At 48.8% G+C, this 24,955-nt stretch overlaps 1 protein-coding gene across 2 annotated transcripts in view; it reads left to right on the top strand.

Annotated features, from left to right (window-relative positions):
* Rassf5 (Ras association domain family member 5) overlaps nucleotides 1–24,955 on the top strand; it is a 67,874-nt gene that overhangs the window by 39,667 nt on the left and 3,252 nt on the right. Inside the window, exons 1-4 of one of the 2 annotated variants that reach the window (XM_076831394.1) lie at nucleotides 2,162–2,281; nucleotides 22,168–22,278; nucleotides 23,361–23,658; nucleotides 24,276–24,391. In XM_076831394.1, coding sequence (XP_076687509.1) covers nucleotides 2,162–2,281; nucleotides 22,168–22,278; nucleotides 23,361–23,658; nucleotides 24,276–24,391 — 645 coding nt within the window. Of the gene's footprint in view, nucleotides 1–2,161; nucleotides 2,282–22,167; nucleotides 22,279–23,360; nucleotides 23,659–24,275; nucleotides 24,392–24,955 lie in introns of those variants that run through there. The other variant, XM_076831393.1, reaches the window with a different exon arrangement.

The following is a 24,955-nucleotide window of genomic DNA, read 5'->3' as shown; positions in this document are numbered from 1 at the left end:
TCTGTTTCTTTGCTTGCTGGACAAAGCAGGTGGGCTGCTATGGTGGCCATGGATCACCCAGAGCCCCCTCTCTGTAGCATTCAGCATTCTGCCCCTGAACTTGGAAACAGACACCAGCTTCCTCTGCTTGAGGCCTGAGCCATGGTCCCTGGGGAAAACCCCCAAAACACTCTCTAAAACACCTGTTTGAAGAACAGATCACCCAGACAGAGACAGAACCTATCTTCAACCCCATTCATGTGAGATCAACCCTCTTAGACTCTGCATAGCACACTGCCCACCCACCCCAGTCCTGCCCCAGCTGTCTACCACCTCTTATCTTCCCTCCAGAGGAGGTAGCTACTGGCATTGACATTCTCCTGAGCCAAGGGTGGCAGGCCCAGGGGTGCTGGCTTTCAGCTATCTCAGCTTTGTCCCTGCCAGGCACACGCAGGCTTCTGTCAAAGAGGCTGTGTGGGAGGATGGAGCCAAACTGGGTTGCATTTTGAAACCCTCCTGGGCACTGACAGATTTGGCAAAGGTAGGGGAGGGAAGAACTCAGAAAAGTAACCAGAGATTAATATGGAGTCAGCAGCTTGGCGTCTGGGGGCTGAGGCTAACCCTCCGCCAGCTTGTGCTTCCCCGGCACTGATTTATTTCAAAACTTCAGGAAAAGCCACACAGACTTGGAGACAGTCCTGACTGTCCCCCTTCCCAACCACTTTCCAGGCCACTTCTGGGGTCCACAACCCTGGGCTTAGAAGGCGGTGTTTTCTCTTCTTGAGACTTCAGGCCCCACTGTGTTTAAAGATGGCAGAGGGCCCACCAATAGTCTCACCTCTACTGACGGATAGTTCATCACAGGGACTAAGAGCACAGAGGCCCTGGAGTTACATAGATCTGAGTCTGATCCTAGCACACAGGTCCTACTTGTATGACCCTCAGCCTTGGTTTCCTCATCCATAAAAATATGAAATAATAGTCTCTATCTAACGGTTATTGGGAACATTAAGTGCCAGACTGCATGTAAATCATCTGGACATACAGTAATTGTTCAAACAATGGGAGCTACAACTGCTACTGTACAAATCTAGTCTGAGAAATTATAGGGATGTTGCCCTAATTGCTTTGAGCAGTTGAATCCTACAGAAGGAAAGTGTTCCCCCATCTGGTCCATCCAGTTCCTAGGGAGATAGAAATGAGCCACCCTCGATGCTAGCAATGACAAGATCTGGTCAAGAACCCTCTTGGTTTGACTGTCAGGAAAATGCACACCCAACCTGAGCAGCATCTCTTCAGTATCCTGAGGCTGAGGGCCAAGTTCTGGTGGTGGGAGAGTGGGCTAGCTCAGCCCAGCCCTGCATAGCTTTGCATATGATTTGCATATGCTTGTGAGACCCTGCATTTTTCTTTTGGCATTTTCAAGTTAAAATATTGTTGCTTCTACAGACAGACCAGATATCGATTACCTTCTTCTCCAGTGACTCATCTAACCACGGATTGACCCAGCTCCCCCCAACTCCCCAATGGAGGCTGGGAGTGGGATGGAGTGAGGGGGTGGGTGGGGAAGGAGGAGGAAGATGTAGACCTTACACCACCTTCTACTCCGTGAGCGCCAGCCACCGTGAGGGGCGAGAAGGGCAGCACAGGACAAGTAAGGGACAGAGGGAATTGTCTCCCCTCGGGTTCATCCACGCATCCCTATTCAGTGTCCTAGATCCACTTGCCACCGGGTCCTGTGGCACCCAGGTGGGTGGGGAGGCGGGGGGAGGGGCGCGATGACAGCCGAGCTTGGCTTTGAGGAACCTTTCGAGAGGAAGTGGCTTCGGGCGCGGGGCAGGAAAGGCGCGGGCAGGCGGGGGAGGTGTGGAGATGGCGCTCTGCGCCGGGCGGAGCGAGCGAGCCAGCAGGCGCCGCGCAGCGGAGATGAAACCGCAGATGCCTAGCACCGCCGGAGCGAGGCGGGCGAGCGGGCGCCCGGGGCCAACCCCAGGGCAGAGCAGGCACCGGCGCGCGCGGGAACGGCAACTGGGTACCCCGCCGCCTGGGCCCCAGTGACAAACGCAGGCGGCCCCGCCCGCTCGGCCGGGCTGGCCCCGGGAGGGGTCCCCACCTCGCGCCGCATCCCAAGCCCGCCCCGTCCGAGGCGCTCGCAGCCTCCGGCTGGGGGTCCCAGGGCTCGATGACGGTGGACAGCAGCATGAGCAGTGGGTACTGCAGCCTGGACGAGGAGCTGGAAGATTGCTTCTTTACGGCCAAGACCACCTTTTTCAGGAATGTGCAGAGCAAACATCTGTCAAAGGTAAACATAAAGATGGAATACGGAGCCTTTGGCCTGGAGGAAATAACCCCTGTGCCCTAGAAGGGAAAACTTGCTCCTGGCAAACAGGCCAAGCCATGTGTCACATGTGTGGGCTGCTGCTAGGGACCTTCTTGACCAATTGCCCGCCAGGAACCTCTTTAGCAATTGTGGAGGAGCCCTTTGAGGACCTCCACAATTCTGATCAGACCTCCTTTCAGCATTTCCTGTCCCTAGACCTTTTCAAAATGGCTCTCTAGGGTTTGAGGACAGGCTTGACTCATGGATTGGCTGCATCATGTTCACCTGTGTCTGAAAGGGTCACTGGGCATCTGCTCTGTCCCACCCCCAAATCCAAGCTTACAAACTCTAGATGGAAAGGGGGTAGTACTTGGTGCCTCTGTAGATAAACTCTTCATAGGTTGAGACTTCCGTATTCCAAGTGGCCAGAAACCATTTTAAAACTGAGTTCAGCAACTTTGCAGAAGTCCAGGGTGTTTTTAGAAACAGACTAAAACTTCTCTCCTAGGCTGCTCTCATGTTATTATTATAACTTCCTAAGTGGACTTGGGTGACCTGAAGGGCTGGTGGAGTTTTGTGTTTCTTCAAGGGTCAGCCTCTGGACACCCAGCTAGCCTGGGTTCCCTGGCTGTGCTCTCCTAGTTGGCTACAGAGCCACATTATCTGTGGCTCCTCTTGGCAAAACTGTTTATTTATTTGTTGTGTTATTTAGATGAGAGGGCCCTAAGGCAAGGCCTTAGAGAGGTTACCTAGAAAGGTTGTTTGTAGGCAAAAGTGAACTGTTACTGTTAAATTTCACAGGTGTGTGGCAGGCTCATCATTAACTCATCAGTCCTATACCAACTAGAATTAACCAAAACTACCTCAGGCCTGACTTGGGGCTTCCTTTGTTCTTAATTCATCCTGCCTGCAGACCCTGTATTTGCTGGGTTCTGATAACAGGCAAAAGTGTTTCAATAACATACTTTCAATGTTGAGGGATGCCCGTGAACCAAATAAGAAGTTGTGATTTTATGTTTGAAGGAATCAAGTAAAACAGACCTCTGGAACAAGCACTAGTTTTCTAGGGCACCCCTTCTTGAGTCTGAAGAGCAGGACTTATTATGCAGGAGACAGGAGTTCCCTTCTCTGGCTAGGTAGGCCTCATGCAGAACAGCATCATTGCAGAGGGGAAGTGTCTCACCCTGTTTTGGGGTTCTTGCCTCATTGTGTGAACCTCCTCCCCCTTGAAACAAACAGTGGTTATCAATTTTAGCTACTCACTGGAATGGGTTTTAGAAAATACTGACACCTGGGTCGAAAGCCCAGGGAGACTGATTGGATTGGCCTGAGGGCCAATCTGGGCATTGGATTTTGAAAAGGCTCCCAGGTAATTCTCAGATGCAGCTGAGGTTTTGAACGATTGCTCTAGAGCGTTTTGTTGCTGTGCCTGGGAAGGAAATGGTTCCTGTTTTTAAACCCGGTTTAGCTGCCATGCCTGCTTCTCGCTACTGGCCATGCTGTAAACCCTTGGTCCCAGAGGGTGAGAATTTTGCATAATTGAGTGAGGAAGGGACCCTGCAAAGCTGGAGTTTCTTTTGCTTGGCAATTGAAAAAGGTCATTGTTTCTGGTATTCTTGGAAGAAATAGAAATAATATCCCCATAAAAAATACACTGAGATGGGGTCGAGGGTGGGAAATGACTTATCCTGAGGCCCACACAACCTCCTTTCCTCATTCTTCCACCAAATTTTCCTTCATTCCTTCACCCCAGGAAATGCATCTTTGGTTTGGCACCTACAGAAATGCTTTCTTTCTTTACTTTGTGTCTTGAATCATCTCATGTCTTGGGTCCTCTGTATGGCTCCCTATTTCATTTGCCCTTGTCTGTAAGTTCACCAGGGGCAGGAATCCTGCTAAGAAAGTCATTTTGTTGAATGTCAGAAAGTGCAGTAAGCGATAAATGCTCCAGAGAAGGAAGGGAAGGTGGGCAAGGCCTCTCCTTTCCCTGGCCTCTGCCCAACTCTAATATATGGTATGAGAAGACCCTGACAGTATTCAGAACTGCAGTCAGGGAGTTTTCCTCGACACCAGAATAGCCTCCAGCCTGGTCCCAGCTCTCCAGGGAGAGGCAGGGCTGGGTGAGAAGCCCCGGGTAAGCTGGGCCCACTGTCTAGAGAAGGCTCAGGCTGTGAAGAGGAGCATGTGTGGCCAACCTAGGAGCTGGGGAAGCTTCCTGCAAACATTTTGATCTCTGTTCTTTATCTTTTTTCACATTCAGTCACGTTTTCTATCTCCTCTTCCTTCTTGGAGTTGCTGTAGAAAAGGCTTCAAAGCCATCAGCCATATCCCGACCCAATTCTGATTCCTAACAGTGCTTCTTTCCTCCCCAGAGCAAGATCATGTCTGAGCTCCTGAGAGAATTTCTTTTTTCTGTCTCCAAGGGAAGGAGCTTATGTGTTTCCCGGTCGCTGAGAGACTGAGGCCCTCATTCGGGAAAGGCCGAGATGCTTCTATAAATAGCCCTGTCAGAACAACCTGTGTCTGCTGCTCAGTCTGTGCCTGACTGGAACAGAGCCACGGGGAAGCCTCACTGCCCTTCCCATGCCATTCCCTGGGAGTTGTCACTAGCCGGTTCCCAAGGACTCTCCGAGATGTCTCTTCAGCCCCCTTTGGTAGGAGGTGGGAGGCTTTGGGAAGATCTCCCCACTTCGTAGCACCTGGAGGTTGGGGAGACAGCACAGTAGAAAGGGGAATCAGGTCCTGGGCCCCAGCTTGGTCTCTCCTCTCAGGAGATGGCAGCTTCTTGGGGCAGTGTATGTTGTTTGAAGGGGCCCGGGGATCTGGTATTGAGTCACACTGGGCAGTTTCAGGAGGCTGAGTGGGTACTCTGTTCCAGGCACTTCTCCCTTGGCAGCACACAATTAGGTTGTGTTTCCCTGGGTCATGCATATCAAAATGGGCTCCTGTGGGCTCAGGCAGTGTAGACTGATGCTTTCAGTAAGGCAGGAACATGCCTACTTTCATCTAAGATGTAGGAGTATGTGTGTTCAATGGATTCTAGGACTCCAGGACTTTGGAGCCCACCCAGAGCATCTTGGAGGTGCTCTGAGGACACATAAAGGCTGCTTGACAGAGAGAGAACCTGAGGTCATAAAGGTGCAAATGTTTCACCAGGGCACACATCTGGTTGGGGAAGAGCCTAGACTAACACCCTCTTTGAACTCCTTGTCAACTGCTCCTCTTCTGCTCTTGCTCTTCTACTCAGCGTGGAACAAGGACAGACTTCAGACTTTGTCCCCTCAGACCCTTCTCCAAAATGGAAGGAACCAAACAACTGCAGGCTGGGTGAGGTCAGGAAAAATCGTTACTATCCCTCCATTCCATAAGGCAACCTGCCTGGGGACCTTGACCCTGTGTTTTAACACTGGGGCCGGAGGGTGTCTTAAAACTCTAATCATTTAAAAGTTCTCCTTGATGTCTGTCCTAAAATGGAAAGATTGTTCTAGATAAAAATCTACCTCTTGCTAGAGACTTCCACATGTTTTTCTTTGTGGTTATGGAGAACAGAGGTTGACTATATTTGTGCTTAGATATTATATTTAAGCAAATGTGGAACACACTCCCACCCCTCCTTCCCCCCAAGCCTTCTCTGGTCTGTACAGACACCCTTGAATTTTTTTCTTCAAGGAAGATGCCAAGAGGAAGGGTTCTTAGAGTTCAGGGTACCACATGACTCTCTTCTTACCTGGCCAGTCAGCATCTCCCTGGGAGTCTTTGGTACTCTGAGAACAGCAGTCAACCCTGACAGCCCTGGACCAGCTGGGGAAACCCTCATCTCACGAAGCCATAGGCACAGCCCCTGCCCCTGACCCCCTTGGCGTGAGAGAAAAGAATACTCAAATTAAGCTGTATCTGAACTTGAGCAATAAAAATAAAAACGGGACTCCTCGGGGCTGCCAGACCATTGAAGGGTTTTTAATGTGCTATGTCAGAAGCTTACACTGCCCAAGAAGAACCCAAATGATTCTTTGTACAAGCACCTTTCATTTATGGATGTGACCTCTACACCCCGTAGATTTCATCACCTCTGGCCTTTCCTAGCTTTGCTTTGCCCTGAAGGTTGAAGGTCGCCAGCCCTGTAAGATCAGGAATCACATCCCCTTTGGCCCAGTGCAGGCTGGTGCTGACTGAATGCTGGCTGAAACTAAGCGTTGTAACAAACAACCTCAATTTTCAGTCCTTGAGCATAAGAAGTTTATTTCCCTCTTTACATGAAGTTAAATTGACAGGTGGGGGCTCAGGATAACACAGAGGAGATTTTTGTAGGCCAGGCCGGAAGTGGTGTGTTTCTCAAACCCACATGCCATCAGCCAGGATTCAGTCACATGGCAACACCTAACCACAAGGGACATCACTTGCAACTGTGAGCCCAGGTGTGCGAGGAGGCCCACAGTGGTGAACCTTTGGCTGGTTCGGCCACACATTCCTCTCAGCATCTCTCTGCACCATGGAAGCCCTGTTCACACCTTGGTGAAGGGCATCACCTCTGTCTCTCTGACCCAGTACCTCTTCATCTGTCCTTAAGGGTATCGTGCTCCTGGGGTCCTGTCTCCCCCAACCAGACTAGGAGCTCCTGGAGGATAGATGATTCTTCTCCTTTTTTCACAAAGACTGTTTGTCTTGACTCAGCTGAATTTTCTTTAATAAATCAATTCCAGTGATAGATTTGGGCACATGCAACATCTGCCTTCCCTAGAAGTTTAGGAAGAAAGATTATACACTGGTTCCTTTGCAGCTCTAAAATATATGGATTCTCCCTATGTGGGGTCGCTAGAGGAGCTGGATGACTGGCATGGGTTCCCTCCTGCAGGACCACCTGGCCCTGGCCACCGGCATTGGAATCAGTCTTTAAATCACTTTTTGGAAATGGAGACTCAGGGGCTCCACCCTGGAGCTCCTGGCTCCTGACTCTTTGCAGGTGGGACCCCAGAGTTTGCTTTTTAAATACTCTCCCCAGGTGATTCCATATATTTGGAGTGTTGGCAACACCTGTTTAGGAAATATTTACTAATTGATGGATTGCTGCAGTTGGGCTGCCAGATGAGCATTTGTCACAGATTTCTGAGAGGTTCCTAGGCCAGAAATGAAGGCCCAGAGAGGTACAAGGATTTGTCCCCAGTCACATTAAGTTGAGGGGGAATGGAGGACTCCAGTCCCCTGGGCCTGCTTAGAGCTTTCTTCATTACACTCGTCACAACATGCTGAGATCCCAAGGATATCAGGGTGACAGCCCTTTAAGAGCTTGACTGACACCTGATGTAACAGAACACACAAAGAACTGTAAGTCAAGTCCTGGCTTCTCATCCCCACCCAGGCCATTAACTGAGAGGCTGTGGCCAAGTCATTTCAACTCTCAGACTTGGGTATTTTATCCTTTTGAGCAGGAACACTGTGTGATATGAGTGGGCCATATTTCTTTGAGATTCCATCACCATTTTGTATAGGGGTGGACCTTGGAAGGATCTTAGATAGTAACTTTTAAATGCTCTAAAACATGTGGACTCTCCCTATGTGGGGTCAGCTAGAGGTCCTGGATGACTAACAAGGGTTTCCTCCTGCAGGACCACCTGGACTTATCCAAGACATCCTCATTCACACTCTTGGTCTGGCTCCCCTGCTCTGTCCTCCATGTTGTCCCCCTCTATCTTCTCTTTTTCACAAATTTAGACTGTTTGTCTTGACTCAGATGAATTTTCTTTAATAATTCAATTCCAGTGATAGATTTGGGCACATGCAACATCTGCCTACCCTAGAAGTTTAGGAAGAAAGATTATACACTGAATCCCAGCTCTTACTTCACACTGTCAGGTTGGGATCTGGATCCAGCTCCCCAGCCCATGATCTTGAAGGGGAGGCATCAACAGGCCCATCCTGGAGTCCTGGATTCTCTTCTTCCTTCTGCTCTTAGCTTGAAGACCTTAATGGTTTCCTGTGTCAACCCAGACCTGTTCTCATCCAAGGCCTCAGTTTCTTCCTCTGAATAGCTCAATATACTTCTAAACGAGGCTGGGGTCCCAGGTCTGGCCTGGTTTATTCTTTGGGGACAAGAGAACCAGATACATTTGCTGAGAATCAGGAGCATTAAACTTGAGAGTTGGGAGGAAGGAGACAGGTATAAGTAAGTGTCTGAGGTGCTTTGCTTCTCACTCCCCAGCTCCATTCCCCATCCCATCTCTCTTCCTGGTGCTTGGAGGTCTCTACTCATGTGCACCTCAGATACCTAATATTCATTACATCCAGAACCAACACATATCCTTTGCTCATAAATGATCTCTCTCTGTGTGTTCATGTCCCTCTGCCTAATCCCCTACCTTCAGAACCTCAGGGGCCTTCATCCCATCTGTCACCATGGGCTGCATCTCCACAGTGTGGCAGATGGCAGGCTCCCCTTCCTGACCCCCACCCTGCCCTGTTGGGTGCTCATCACCTCTCACTGAGATGCTCTAATAAGATACCCAACTGGTTTCCATCCTGTTTCTTCCCTTCTTGAGTATCCTGCATACAACTGCTTGTGGTACCCCCAAAGTCTTCACACACTCCCTTTGCTTCCCGAGGAAAGCCTATACTTGGTTCCTGCTCTTTGGTGCAGCATTCCGAAACTGGCAGTACCTGGCCTCAGTCATACCTTGTGTTTTCAACTGTCTTATAGCACTGAGCACCACAGGTGGGGATACAGAGATGGACAGACATGGTTTCTACTCTTAAAGACCCTGTGGCCTCCAGCAACGTGGTGTAACAGACCCTCGGTGCTCCCCTCGCCATCCATGAAGTGTTTAGATGGGGGTCCCTGGAAACAAGGGCATCCAAGTGAAAGGCATTCTCGGCATCTGCCTTCCAGCTATGTGGCTTTTATCAAAACATGGTGGCAGCTCTTGGACAGGGAGGACTGAGGAGCTAATTCCTGGAATCAGAGGGTTGGGACAATTGCCCTTGAGAGGTCTGGAGATAGGCTGGCAAAAGCTGGTAGTGACAAAGCTGCAGGAGCCAGGAAGAGGTGGAGGGGATTGACTTACCCTCTGAAAAGCAGAGTATCTAGAGCTGGAGGAGGCTGTTTGTTAAAGATCATTACAGTCAGTCCCCCGTTTCCAAGCAAGCTTTCCCATAAGCCATCGCAGGCAGGGGAAGGGAAGCTCTGTCCAGTACTCCCATCCTCCTCCAACCCTATTATCCATCCTTCCTTGTCCAGTGAGCTCTACAATGGGATGTGGGCTGGCTGAATTTATGAGCTACTAAGTGTGGGGCCATGATCCTGGGCAAAGGAGGGCAGCAGAGAGCCTAGGACTGACAGGGGGCACCAGCAGAGTTTCTGTTGCTCTCATGCCAGGAAGCTGGCACGTAGGACAGGTAGTATGTGGAGGGAGTCAGCAGGTAGGCTTTGCCCTACCCCCTATTTGTCTAACTCCAAAGTACGTGCTCTTCCCAACACACATGGCTGTTGGGTAAGAGTCCTGTTTTTGGAAGATTCCGGATAAGTCCTAATCACCCTCTCAAAACAGTGTAACTTATCATAGAAGCTACTGTTCTCATTCAGCCAATTTCCTAGTGGTGAAATTCAGGCCCTTTTTTCCTGTTTTTCACTTGGGAAACCCGGGTCAGTATATTCTGTTATATCATCACCTCAGCCTCTTGTTCAGGGGCCCCTCACACTCCTCCTCACCTCTAGGCCCCCAGTGCAAAGAGTGGTCTTCACCAGGCATTGATTGACACACAGAGGCTGGGTCTGCAGGGTGCTGCCCTTGCTATGGGTAGTGGGGGGGCAGAATTTCCCATGCCACAGAACCGAGATGAGAGATGTCCCTTCCATTGGCTGGAATACCATGATGGACAGGGAGATAGCATGTATACTGTTGACACTCATATGTGGCTGGAAATGTGCAGGTTCACGTAGAGAATGTGGGAGCTAGTGTTTCCAGCTGTAGCTCAAATGGTCCTTTTTCTGTGCTCCCCAGATTCCTGACCTGTCCTCACTAATCCCTCATTGTGATGGGCTATAATTTTCTGGCCCAGGGGCCATGTCTTGCATGTCACTGTGTCCTTGGCACATGGTAGTTGCTTGATACATGTTAGATGAAGGAGGAGCTGGCTTGGGGCTTCTTTCTCCATTACCAAGAGCTCTGGAAGGCAGCAGGGACTCTCCAGAGGACATGAACGAGCACTTAGCAGCAACATTTGTGAAAGTTGATCTCAGGACTATTTTCAAGGGAAACTTGCTAAGATTCTGAATAAATGGATTTCCCAGTTACCTTGAAAAGAAAAATCCCACTGAATGAGCAGAAAATACAAGGACAACTTCCAAATCTAGCGTGCCCCACCCCATCCATGATTGTTCAGCTGTTTGCCCTGGAGGATGAGGGCGGGCAGGGCTGGGTCACTAAGCAACCAGGCCTGGCACCTGCTGGCAGGAGATGGTGTGGTCCTTCCTTGAGTGAGGCCACCAAGGGTGGTAGGGGCTGAGGGGCCCGTGTGAGGAGGCAGGAGAGTCTGGTATGACAGGTTTCTTTTGTTGGCCTTTTAGCCATGGGGAGTGGCAGGTTGGGAGGAAGAAACCAGTAAACCTCTCATTTGTTTTTCTTTCCCAACTTACTTTTGAGTGAGTGAAAGATACTAGTTTGGCAACTCCAGTAGTTTGAGCACCCTCTTAGTGCCCCGGTACAGTGGGCAGGGGCTGGCTGCTCTGAGGTCCCAGGATCTCATATGACCCTGTCAGTGGGCCTGGGAGCCCACTCTCAAGCCTTCACTCTGTGAGACCTCAGGAAGCATCACTACTCCGGGGCTCACTTTCTCCTTTTGTAAAATGGGAAGACTTGCTCCTCCATGGAGAGGAAGTAATAAGCGGGGGCCCAGCACTAGACCATGAGAACCTGTGGAGCTCTGGGGTTTGTGATAACAAAGGCCATTTTTAGAAATGCTGATGGGTGTCAAATTTTGATGTAGGTGGTGGGATACATGATTGTGATGTGTGGAGGGATAAGACTGTTCAAAGAACAGAGTCAGGGACAGGAATGGGACCTTGATATAAGTCAGCACTGTCCTGGGTGCTTTCCATGAGTATCTTCATTTGAAGCCTCATAGCACGATATGAGGGAAGCACCATTTTTGTTTGCATTTAACAGTGAGGAAACTGACACACAGAAGGGGGTCAAGTAACATGTCAAGGTCACACTGTAGTCCAGTGCCGGTGCTCCTAACCACCAAGCATACTGCTTCTCTAGCTCTCCCCAGAATTCTTCTAGTAGTTGAAATCCAAGGAGTGAAACCAGTTATGTCCCCAAATGCAACACCATGTCAGCAGTACACATCCTGGAGTCACTGAGGATAGTGTACTTTTCTGGGCCATTTGGAGCATAGAGGAAATCAGAAGTCCTTGCCCCTAGGCCATTGTGATATAATGAGAGAACACCATGAAAAGCCACTCAATAACTAACTAGGCCGTGTTTCAGCATCGCAGATTGATCTGTGAGAACCTGGGTGAAGAAGGGCCAGCATGAGGTGGAGTGACAGCCCTGAGCAGAGAGGGCAGGTGTAGGCTGCCAGAGACTGCAGTACCAGGTGCCACCTGTCCCAAAGTAAAGGCAGCTGTGGGCTCCAGGTAGAGGGGAGCTGGCAAGGACCGGCCTCCTCCAGCAAGGCCGTGCAGGTGGTGTCCTGGTGTTGGTGCAAAGCCTAAGCTGCCTCTCCTCCTAGCAAGTGTGGGTGAGCTGGGTGCTGGGGACTGGCTCGCCATCAGAGTCCCTCTGCTTCCACACGCCACTCACCACCTCTGAACTGTCTGAATCCTTTATGGAGTTGAATGTCCCATCCTGCCTCTAGCTGGGTGGCCTAGTCCCTGGGAAAGAGACTGGGCCTAGGATGGGGGCCCAACTTGCCTAGAAGTGAGCTTGGTCCTCACTTGCTTGGAATATAAAAAGGGAAGTCCCTAACTGTAGGATCCAAATAAAACAAGCCAGTCACATGACCTCCAGGTCTCCCTGCCCTTGGAATCCTCCTTTAATTTATGTTTGTCTATGTATGTATGTGTGTGTTTAGTGGTCTGGAGATCAAATCTAGAGCCTTGTGTATGCTTGGCAAATACTCTAGCAGTTCCCACAGCAGTCTTTTAAAAACAATTATGTTAAAATACACATATCAGAAAATTTACTACTGTAATTATTTTTACCTTATTTTTTTCCACTACCTTTCTTTTTAAGGGTCAAGGACCAAATTCTGGGCTTTGCATGTCCTAGGCAAGTGCTCTGCCACTGAGCTAAATCCCCAGCCCCCATTTAAATTATTGTCAATCCATCAAGTCCCAAGTTTTCAATTTTTTTAATAGAATCAATGTTCCGATATTATTTCAAATTACCATAAATAGTGTATTTGTTGCTTAATTTAAGTTTTTATAGGTGTTCCACATCTGGTAAGAGGGGACCAAAAAAATGGGTTAAGGATGCAGTTCTTTTGTTTTATTTTGTTTTGATACCAGGGATTGAACTCAGGGGCACTCAACCATTGAGCCCCATCCCCAGCCCTTTTTTGTGTTTTATTTAGAGACAGGGTCTCACTGACGTCTTAGAGCCTCACTGAGTTGCAGAGGCTGGTTTTGAACTCGTAATCTGCTGCCTTACCCTCCCAAGTCACTGGGTTTACAGACGAGCGTCACTGTGCCTGACAAGGATGTAATTTTGTGTCCTTAAGTACGATGTTCACGTATTGTGTAACTATCACCACAATCTTCATTTTTCTCCATACCTTTTGTGGGGGGGAGGGGTTTGAGCGCGCGTGCTAGGGATTTAAACCTGGTCTCCTGCATGCTAAGCACATGCTCTACCAGAGCCCCAAGCCCCAGCTCCAGAACATTTTATCTTCCCAAACTGAAACTCCTTACCTACTAAATAATAACTCCTTACCTTCCCCTGGCCCAGGCTCTGGCAACCGCATTCTACTTTCTGTCTCTATCAGTTTGACTACTGTAGGAACCCCAGATAAGTGGACTCATGGTGTTTGTCCTTCTGGGGCTTGCTTATTTCATTGAGCATAGTGTTTGCAAGATTCTTCTGGGGTTATAGCATATGTCATAATTTCCTTCCTTTTTGCTGAGTAATATTCCATTATATGTATGTTACATTGCATTTATCCATTCATCCACAATGGACACAGATTGCTGTCACCCTTTGGCTACTATGAGTAGTGCTGCTATCAACACTGGTGTTCAAGTATCTGGTTGAGTCTTTGCTTCCCTGTCTTTTGAACATATGCCCAGAAATGGATTTGCTGAAAAGTGTGGTAATTCTGTTTAATTTTTTGAGGAATCGCCGTACCATTTCCCACATGGCTGCACTATATTTATATTCCTACCAACAATACACAGGTTCCGGTTTCTGCACACCCAATGTTTTATAATAGCCATCCTGATGGGTTTGAAGTGGTCATATCTTATTATGATTTTGATTTGCATTTCTTTAATAATTAGTGGCATTGAACATGTTTTCATGTATTTTTGGCCTTTTACATATCTTCTCTGTGGAAATGACTATTCAGGTCCTTTGTCCATTTTTAATCATATTAGTCATTTTTTTTTGTTGAGTTGCCAGAATTCTTCATATATTTGGATATCAATCCTTTATCAGATAAATAATCTGCAATGAAATTCTATTTATTTACTTAGAGACATAGCCTCACTATGTGGCCTAGGCTGTTTTAATATAAGCTATTAATAGGTCTGTATATTGATGCAATTATAAAATATAACTTTCAGTAGTAGTTTTGTTTTTGTTTTTTTTTTTTTTTTTTTTGAGGGGTTTACTGGGGATTGAATCCAAGAGTGCTTAACCATTGAGCCCCATCCCTAGGCTCTTTTAAAAAAATTTTATTTTAAAACAGTTTCTCACTAAGTTGCTGAGGCTGGCTTCAAACCTGTGATCCTCCTGCCTCAGCCTCCCAAGCCACTGGGATTACAGGTGTGTGCCACTGTGCCCAGCAATTTTTAGTAGTTTTTGTGGAGGAAGGGGCCATGGCCCTAAAGATGAAAGTAGTTAGGACTCATGAAAATCATCATGTGGCCCTGGTACAAAGAAGCCTGTCTTTGAGATCAATTTGCTCAAATTCACAGAACAGGGGCATGGCTAGAAAGGCCAGCCTGGGGACCCACCTGAGGGCAGTGTGGAATAGGTGAAAAGCAGGGACTGGGTATGACAGTATTTAGGGCATCCAATGAGATTGTGACTGTGAAGTCCTCAGAGCAGTGACTTTTATTATTACAGTGAGACACCGCAGGGCTTGAAGCTAGGTCCCCGTAGCACAAGGCCACACGGTTCTCTAGGCCTTCTGCATGGTGCTACTGATCCCTGATCCTGATGGGCCACTCCTACATACACATGAGGTGGCCATTTTGATGAGTGGGAGACACTGTGCCAGGCTCTGGGACATGCTGGCACATGGAGAGTCCACCAGGATGACCTTCGTCACGTGAAGTTGATCTAGACTGCCTGAAAGCCACTGAGGCTTGTTGTCCCAGATTGTGCTGTTCTTGTTCTGATATGTCACAGTATCTCTGTCTTCCCTCCTCAGATGACATGTGGGCTTCCAAAGAAGGGGACCATACCTGTCTGTCTCATCTCCCAAGATGCCTTTCACAGTCCTCAACCCATAGGCAATTCAGTCAGTTACTGTTAACTGTCTGCATTGACCATCTGCTCTCCATCTGGGTCTTTGGGGACTTCGATCTTTCTCTAGTTCCTGAGTTCCCCTCCTTATTTTAGCCTATTCCTCCACTACACCCTATAGGAGCTTCTCAGATTCCATGTGGTTCTACTTAAAGAGATGGCTCTATGCTGGAGCCTCTTCCTTGCTCTGCTGCAAACATCCTATTGGAGAATATAGATTAGGAGTTTCCAACCCTTTTATTTTAGGGACATTGGACAGTTCAGAGAGGGACCTGTGGGAATGAACCCTTTCACTGCCATGGATGGGACTGGAGATTCCATCCCAGAACACAGACTCTTTAGGACCTGAGAGGGCCCCCTGCAGTGAGGTTCCATAGGGCTTCCTCTTTCCTAGCTGGTTGAGATCATCCCAAGGAGACCCAGTAACCCTCGTCTGTGGCTTAGACATTGAGCAGGGGCCTGACCAGTGAGAATCTGCCCTTGCCTTCTGAGGTTCTCATTTAGGACAGGCCTAATGGGAACCCTGGGGTTCATATCTGGAAGGCTCTGCACATGGTCTCTCTTATGTAGGTCCTTTCTGAGGCTCTCCTCCCTGACTTAGGCCTGAACACTTCTACCCAAGGGGTGAGAGAATTGCTGCTGACAGATTTGCTAAGAGCTGAGAAAGAGGAAATGTGGCAAAGGCTCCTGGTGAATGGCTTCCGGGGTACTTTTGTTTGTTTTCTTGAGTTAAATGAGGTAAGAAGATGCGGCCCTACTTGAGCTTGGCTAAGTAAGATGGAGTCCTGAAGATGAAGAGAAAACAGGTGGTGAGGGGTGAGAAGAGTGAAGTGGTGGAGGGCAGAAACGTTCTTCCTGCTCCCTTAGGCATGAGTCTGCTGCAATTCAGATGTGCCCAGCTCTCCTGTGGGGCCCCCAGCCCCACACCCAGTTCTCTGAAAGGGAAGAGGAAGCAGTGACGAAAAAACCCGTCCTATCTTATGTGTCCAATCTTGTTCTTGCAGTGGAGCCTTTGCGTCTCTTTGGTATCACTTCATGATTTCACAGATGAGAAAACTCAGATCCCAGGATGGGAAGTGACCTGCCATAGGTCACAGGTCATGTGATGGTCTTGCATTTGTTCTCACCAGCTAGCCACAGGGCTGGCTTTCAGCGGAACCTGAAGCCCCGTGCAGCCTGCCTGATGGGGCATCACCCCTTGGAGTGGAGGTCAGCACCTGGCTGTCCAGTGTCCACATCTATGGGCTGGGAACCACTCAAGCTGCTCCACCCTTCCCTGCTACCCAGTTATTGGGTATTTATCTGGCAACCCCTTGGAGGTCAATCAGTGTTTAGCTGGTCCCCGCAGGGGTGCCAAAGAAGTTGAAGCCTCAGACATGAAGTCTGTCTTCCTCTGGGAGCAACTAATTGGGTCTCTGGGATTAACATATATGAAACCATCTTTAAGAAATAAAAGGCAGCATATAATTAGAACTCTGAAAGAACCTCCATAGGTCCTTGCAGTCTGGGTTCAACATTGGAAATCAGCTGCTGACATCTGTGCCATGTGGTAATATGCAGCTTTGCTGTAAGAGGAGTCTGAGGCATTGGGCCATGGCTGGTGTTGGAGAGTGAGTGCTCTAGCCTGTGAGTGAGCCTAGCTGCCCACCTGCCAGCTGTGTGGCCTCCCCAGTGGAGAGGAGAGGAGAATAACTCCTGTTTATGATCAAGCCTTTGCCTGTGCAGAGTGTTCATCAGTGAAAGTAAAGTTACAGAAGCCTATGGACTGGTTGAGGGAGGAAATATACAGGAAACATAGAAAGTGATTCAGGAGAAAGAAAGGGACCAGCATAAAACTGAATACGGCTTCCTCATTTAGGAAACAAAATGTCACTGATGTGATTTAGTAGGAAAACAGAGGATAGGGAGATTGCTGTGGGCTGGAAAGTTTCACTGGGAAACCGCATGGAGAAGAAGCATCTAGGGAAAATGGGGAGTGTGTATTCTAGGCAGGAAAAACTGCACAAATAACAGTGTGGAGCAAATTACTGCTCATGGGCCAGTTTCCATAAATCGGGTTTTATTGGAACACAGCCACCCTCGTCCTACGGTTGCTTTGGTGCCACAGTGGTAGAGGCGAGTAGTTGCAATAGACTGTCTGGCCCTTTACAGCAAGTCTGCCAAGTGTCTGTGCAGAGGAAGGAATGCAGGGACTCTGGGCACTTGGGCCAGTCTAGAGTAAGTGCTCAAGGAAAGTGAGAAATGAAATTGGCTCAGGGCTTGGTTTTCCTGGGATGAGAGTAGCAAGATGCTTTTGGATGAGTTTGATAATTTCCAGAACACCTCCATACCCATTATTCTGATTGGTTTTACCTTTACATCAAATCTATGAGGCAATAAAGGATTTTTATCCTGAACCTATAGATGAAGAAACTAAGCTTTAGAGGTCATCTCATTTTCTCAAGGTCATATAATTAGTACTGGGAGTGAGAATTCAAACACACATTTGTGTTCATCCTGTGGGTATTTACTGAGCCCTGCTATGTGCTAAGCTGGAACTAGGCTCTGGGATGCTATAGTGGACAAGACAGGTATGGCCACTGCTGTCACAGAACTCAGACTAAATTGAAATCCAAGTCTCGCTGTAATTCCTAGGAGAGACTAAGACATTTCTTTCCACTACAGGCAATTAGGGACCAATTGAAGATTCTTGAGCAAGTGTTTATGATCTGATTCATGCTCAGTGCTATTGGGCCCAGAGAAGAAACAGAAAAAGTATGGAGCTTTGGTCTAATTGCAAAGAAAACCCAACACTGGTGATCCCGTGGCAGGGTAAAATAAGTAGTTGCAGGGTAAACTAAGTAAGCACCAGATGGCATGGTGTTAGCCTTAGATGTAGGTCTGCTTTCATTTTAATGTGGCTCAGTTCCCTTGACTGTAAAATGGGCACAATAATGAGATCTTCCTCATAAATTTGCTGTGGAGATGAAATGAGTGAATACATGCTGAGAGGAACAGCGCATGGCACTTACCTAGCGCTAGTGAGAGGTCATCATCCAGGGCTGGAATGGTCAGAGAGGCCTTGCCAGATGAAGGGAGGGCAGGTGGGCAGGTAGAAGTGATGGGCTGAAGGTAGCAGGCAGGAAGGACAAGAGGCTGACACATCTTTAAAAAGAGTGAAATTTTTAGCAAAAATGAGGTTTGTGTGATTTATGAGCATGGATGTGCATGAGGGTTCTGGCACTGAGGGTGGGACGCCTGGTCTTCCTGCCCATCTTCACCTTGGGGGACCCTTTCAGGAGTTCTGATGGATTGCCTTATGCCCTCCTGGGGATTCTAGAAGCCACAGGACTTGCTCAGAGCTCTCCTTAGAGCATTGGATTACTCCCTGCCATCAAAATTAAGACTTCCTTGTCATTGATTAGAATGCAGAATCATCCATCCATTGCTGTCATCTTAAAAGTAAGATAAAGAAAAACTTGACTTAGGGTAAATCTGCTCTGAAATAGGCCCCAGATACAGGGCATGGCCCTCCTTATTTTGTAAGGATATTTTAATAGAAACATTAGAGGCTCACTCTTTGGGGGAAACATCTCTGCTCTTATGGCTAGCACTCAACCTTTTCACTCCCAATAGACTCGAGAGCTAAGAAAGGTGACAGATATTTCATGCTTTAGACATGTAAGATAAACCAATTTTTTTCACCAGTGCCCTGGACGAGCCGGTGCGCTGGCAACAGTTCAGCCATCTGCCACCAATGCCAGGGGCTTAATCAGAGCAGATGAATTCTATGCCAGATGCACCAAGATGTATGAACTCCCAGGAGAGACACAGGCCAATGCCTATATTTGTGAAATCATAACAGAGTTCCCTATTCCATCTCTATCTTGGGCCACCCCAAGAGACAAATGCTGTCTTCTTGATTTCTAGCTTTGTGCCGATGAACAGAGACAAATGTTTCACTTCAGAATCTGGCAGGTGAACAGAAGTTGGGATTTTGCCTTCCCCTTGGAAGATGACTATATTCTTGATCTTATTCACACAATGGATACTGCCCTTCTGGGCAGTGTGCATCTACTGGCACCAATGTGTGAACTTTGCAGCTGGATTGGGAATGATGGGGAAGGGTCTTTTGTAGTTCTCAAATACCACAGTGAATTGGAATCATCTGGGAGTTTTTTTGTTTGTTTGTTTGTTTGTTTTTTAATCTCTATGCCCAGATACATCCCAGACCAATTAAATCATAAATCTCTGAGGATGTAGGCCAGGTATCTGTGTTTCTAAAGATCCCCAGATGACTCCATTGTGCAGGCAAGTTTAAGAACCACTAGTCTAGATTCTACACCATCCTAGAGTGGGAGGAGGATTAGAGAGTCCTTGGTTGTGGCTGGCTGGCCCACTGGCTGGCCTACTTTGGGAGGTGATTCATCCAGTCTGTGGCTCAGATCTCGTCTGGCAGACTCAGTGTGGGCAACAGCCATCCCACACTGGGCACTGACTTTCCCCGGGTGTGAGATTCTTAGTGTTGGCCACACGCAGGGCTCCTGGCACTCACAGATGGAGCTCACCCTCCCCCAGACTTAGAATAGTGAGGTCAGGGCTGCTATCTTCTGTGTCTGCCTTGGAAGGCGGAGGTGCCTGGGGCCACTTGCGTCACAGGTTTGTGGTGGGAAAGGGAGAGAATAGATGGGTTTATCTGATGAAGAAAAGGGGAACAGGAAGTAGAAATCGTAGGCCAAGGCAGCTCTGACTCTCACTGAATTCCTAACCAGGCCTGGAAGACTGGCCTTGGAAAGCCACGGTGCAGCTGCCTTTTCTTACAGGGAACTGAGAAATCTTCTAGTCGCTTCTAGAATTTGCCTTCTATCACTTAACTCTCCTTTGAAGATGAGTATGAGAAAGTTCTTAACTCCTGAGGAGCAACAGCCTGTGTGTGTGTCTCAGAGATAAGACTACAATGGTTAGCCAGATGGCTGATCCTTCTGACTGGAAGCTCCCAGAAGGAAGGCAGCCTGGCATGTCTGGTTCATGGAGGTGTGCACAGTGAAGGCTGTTACTCCAGGAGCTAAGACACATGAGAAGCCCCATTTTGAGAACTCCTAGATTAATGGATTGACAACGAATGAGAGCATGTGAGGCTCACAAAGCGTTTTTACTCACTTCAGGCAAACAGGAAACGGCCCTGCGAAGGCTTCCTCTTGGGTGGCCAACAGGTTCAGTTCCAGAGACCCGAGTGGGCACATGGGAGAGGGTGGGCCCTGCATCCTAGTGACTGCTTCCCACTCCAGAGTTGGGAGTCCTTCCTTGTCATCTTCTTGGGTGACATAGTGAGCACAGAGTCCCAAGGCCTCTGAGACCCAACCCACTGATCAGAGTCAACTTGGATGAACATTTCATAGGTCAGATACTTCCCAGGCCTTGATTTAGCAGCTGCCCATCCCAGCCCTACAGTGTGGAGTGACCATTATAGGAACATGGGTTGGAGACTGTCCTGGGGGCGGGGGGGGCGGGTCATGCGGTAAATTGTGAAGAACCTGATTTCCAGGTGGACTTGATTCTTGGCCATTAACTAGCAGTGGGGGATAGGCACATTCCTTAACTTCTCTGAGCCTCAGTTTTGTAATCTGTAAGGTAGGAATAATATAAGTAGAATGTAAGAGAAGGTGTGTGCACGTACCTAGCATGATGCTGTTACTGTTGGGACCCCTGGAGGAGTACAGAGGGAGTAGACGGCCAAGGAGAGGTGCTGTGACCAGAAGATGTTAGCTGACCTTGGCGGCTTCTCTTGGCAACTGTGGAGTCTGACATTTTATTTGCTCTGTGGTATTGGAAAGTGGGAGGAGGAAGTGATGGCACATTTCCCACAGACAGGCTTGGGGGAAGGTCAGGGGCATGCTTTGCGTTAGATGTCCCATTGTGCTCCACTGGGTGGTGGTGTGATGTCAGGGCAATTGTAAACTTCCCACCAAACCCAGACTCCCACAGGCAGGTGTCAGAATCATCCCTCTTTGGAGCCCAGTTCCCTCATTCAAAGATGAATCATGATCTTTTGACATCTAAGATCAGGCAAATTCTGGGTGGCTTTTAACCAACCAGATCCTGCACTCCCAGCCACACAGGGCAACATGAAGATAAAACTGGGAAGTGAGTGACCATGATCTTGAGAGAAATTAAGAGGATTGACTGAGGGATGCAGTAACTTAGACCCCAGAAACCACCCCTGAACTCCCTCTCCAATGTAAGGACCTTGTCCTCTACCTCCTAACTTCATTCATCCTTTCCCCTTCCTGGAGAGTATGGGGTGGGGTGGGGTGCGCAACAGGGGAATATATGGAGAAAGAGTCTTGATGTCAAAGGAGGAACACAACAGGCCAGACCTGGAATTTCTGATCAGTTCTTCACATTCTTACTATCGGGCATTACGCAAGTTGGTAAAGGCCTCTCGGTCTCACCTGTAAAATGGGGGTTAATAAACCATCTCGCAGAATTTGGGCTTGTGAGGAATTAAATGAGATAGTGTATGCTAAGTACTTGGCACAGAAGAGGTGCTCAGTAGATGTTGGTTATCCTTTTGCCCCTAGTTGAGATTATCTCCCCGATTATCATAGAGAGCTACAGCCCCTGTCTCTACCAGTTCATTTATTTCCTTGACAAATACGTAGATTCTCTTCTTGCTGTGTGCCAGGAAAGCACTGTGGCCAGTATGTGAAGCCTGAACTTGTGATCATGTGCCCTCGTCCTCTGGGCCTAGAATTTGGGTCATTCCCGTCAGCTTTTGCTGGCACCACTTGTACACACCTGTCTTTCCAGCTTTACTGTTGCTTCCTCAAGGAGACAGACCATGGCTGGCATTCCTTTGCATCTCCTTAGCATTAGCAGCTTCTCCATAGCAACCCATAGCAAATGTGGCCCTGCTCCTTCACCAGTTCCTAGTCAGTCCCTGTTTGTCTCGCAACCAGACTGAGGAGGAGGTACTGTTCCCATTTTACTTGTGAGGACACTGAGGCTTAGAGAGATTTGAGTTGCTCCCCTGCACCCCCACCAGGTGGCTGGCCTCCTGTTCTCACTCTGGGACCATGAATTCATTCCACAGTGAGGGGGCTGCTGCTCACCTCTTCTAGGCCTGAGAGGCCTTTGGGGGGTGTGGTCTTTCCCCTTCTTCTCCTGAGAACCACTGTACACCACCCCCACTTCTATCTGCTCCAGAATGTCTGTAAGTCGGTGGAAGAGACGCGCCGCCCACCCACACTGCAGGAGATCAAGCAGAAGATTGACAGCTACAATAGCAGGGAGAAGAACTGCCTGGGCATGAAGCTGGTGAGCCGGGCCTGCCACGGCCCTCTACCTGCACCCCACGCCTTCTACCTGCACCCACTCTCCCCCCGCCCCCATCCAGCTTGGTTTCCTGCTCCCCACTGGATGCTGTGGCTACTCCCTTGTAACTCCCTCCCCTTTCTTGGGACCTCTTGGGGCCTCCGGAAGCCTGGACCCTGGATGGCCGGTAGCCTGGGCTGCCAGTGGCTTCCATGAGCCAGGGAAACAACAGTCTTTAGAATAGGATCCAGATCCAATCCCTGTTTGCTTCTCTGTGCTTGTGGCTTTGGGAACTTTCTGAACCTCCGTGTTAAATAGACATTAATGCCTATGTGTCAGAAGTCTTGTGAGGGTTAAATGATAAGCAGTGACCAGAGGCCCATATTGCTTGGCCCCCAGGAAGCCCTTGACCAGGAGAGTTCACAGCTTCTCTTCTTACCCCTTAGACTGTGCAGTGCTCAGAGAGGTGAGGGCTGCTGACTTGTCACAGGGTTCAGAAAAGCAGTCTTCCAGAGGGAGAGGAGACAGTAGATGAACCCTGCCCCCTGCTGGTGGTTGGAAGCAACTGTCTTTGGGGAGAGGCAGTGAAAATTCAATGAGCCCTGGTTTTAGTCTTAAAAACTGAGGGTTTTTATAAAGAAATGCAAAGAAATCCAGTGGCTTGAGTGTCTGAGGACCTTATTACAGAGCCCTCCCTCTCCCTCCTGGTTCAGAGGTGAGAACTAGAGAGGTCACTATAGACCTTGCTTTTAGAGTAAGGACTCACCAAGGGCAATTGACCTGGTGACAGGAGGTTTGGGGCAGTCAGCCTGAACCTCTTATGGGGCGAAACTGCTGCAGCCCCGCAAATCCTGTCTGGCAGCTCAACTCTATGGGCCTATTTCTGACCCACTGGGGGTGGAAGGTGGCTGTGTCACTCCAGCGTCTCTAGTTCAGCAGGGATAGGAGGCAACCCTGGGAGACAAGTGGTGAGCTGACTGGGGTAGCCTCCAGGGAAATAGTCCAGAGTGTATCTGTCCAGAGTGGCAGATACAACCATGCAAAATGGACCTCCCTGAACCCACACAATGTCCTCCCACTTGCAGAGCGAAGATGGCACCTACACGGGTTTCATCAAAGTGCATTTGAAACTTCGGCGTCCTGTGACAGTGCCTGCTGGGATCCGGCCTCAGTCCATCTATGATGCCATCAAGGAAGTGAACCTGGCAGCCACCACAGACAAGCGGACATCTTTCTACCTGCCATTGGATGCCATCAAACAGCTGCACATCAGTAGCACCACCACAGTCAGTGAGGTCATCCAGGGGCTGCTCAAGAAGTTTATGGTTGTGGACAATCCCCAGAAGTTTGCACTTTTTAAGCGGATACACAAGGATGGTCAAGGTATGAGAGAGAGAATGATTATGAATCATTCCCACCCGAAATTACCTTTCCCCACTTTGTTCAAGTCCACTCCGTAAATCTCTGACCAGCCCTGGTGGGGTAGAGGTGGGGTTCTTTACATCAGGGGTCCAACCATCCATGTGGTGTTCAGATCCATGGAAGAGCCACTCATGGTATCTGGGTAGGGAGATGAGAGCAGATCGTGGCCAGTCACTGTACCCCTCTCTGTGCATGTGCAGGAAAACCGCACCCAGTCTCCCATTTCCTAATCTGTGTAATGGGAGGGAATCCACCCACCACTCCTAATCTTTTGGGAGATGATGTGAATATGGAAACATGCTGTAAACTCTAAGCAAACACCCAAGATAAAAGGTCATTGCTCTGTTTTTTTGTTTTTTGTTTTTTTTTGTATTGGGCAGGAATCCAGCGCAAGTGCTCTACTGCTGAGCCACACTGCCATCTCACCTTGTCTATTCTTGTCAGATTCAAGTTCATTTCACTAGGTTGAAAAGACCCTATATCTTTTTCAAGTTATAAGACCTTGCTCTGCATTTCCAATCCTATCCCACCCTGTCCTGTTTCAACATGAGCACCCAGCTCCCTCTCTTGGTTTACAGTGCTCTTCCAGAAACTCTCTGTTGCTGACTGCCCTCTCTACTTGCGTCTCCTTGCTGGGCCCGATACAGATGTCCTCAGCTTTGTGCTAAAGGAGAATGAAACTGGAGAGGTGGAGGTAAGTCTGCAGCCCTTGCACACACCCAGCTTGCAGGGCACGCTGGGAGGGTGAAGGTGGGCATTGTTCTAACCACCCAGAGTAGGTGGGGGCCAGGTGGCAGCAGCAGGAAGATAGATGATTTCTGGGGGAGCTGAGCTGGGGTGAGCATTGGGCCTGAGGCTCAGTGTTGAAGCCAGAATTGTCAGCCCCCAGGAGTAGTAATAGCAAGTCAGGGCCTGTGTCTGGCAAGGCCTGTGCTGAGAAAGGATTTTGTGTGCTTTGTCTCTGAAACTCAGGGTGGAGGACCAGGCTTTTTGTCCCAGGATAGCATGAGGCCCAGCAAGTTATACCACTAAGTTCCACTGGGTATAGACATTTTTGAGCCATTTGTCTCTCTTCTGTTTTTAAAATACTGACTTCCTTCTCCTAAGGGGGGGGGGGGTTAACCAGTGTCAAGTCTGATGCCATATATGGGTGCTCTCCAAGGCTTGGTATACTTAGGAGGCAGAATCTTTGAGGAGTGATCAAGAGCAGAGGAAGGTGCCAGTTTATCACACTCTTCAGTGGAGATCTAGGGTGTGA

The sequence above is a fragment of the Callospermophilus lateralis genome, chromosome 13 (genome assembly GCF_048772815.1).
Source record: "Callospermophilus lateralis isolate mCalLat2 chromosome 13, mCalLat2.hap1, whole genome shotgun sequence".
Classification (NCBI taxonomy): domain Eukaryota; kingdom Metazoa; phylum Chordata; class Mammalia; order Rodentia; family Sciuridae; genus Callospermophilus; species Callospermophilus lateralis.
Note: the sequence above shows the minus strand (reverse complement) of the source record. Positions and strands in the feature narration are given on the sequence as shown.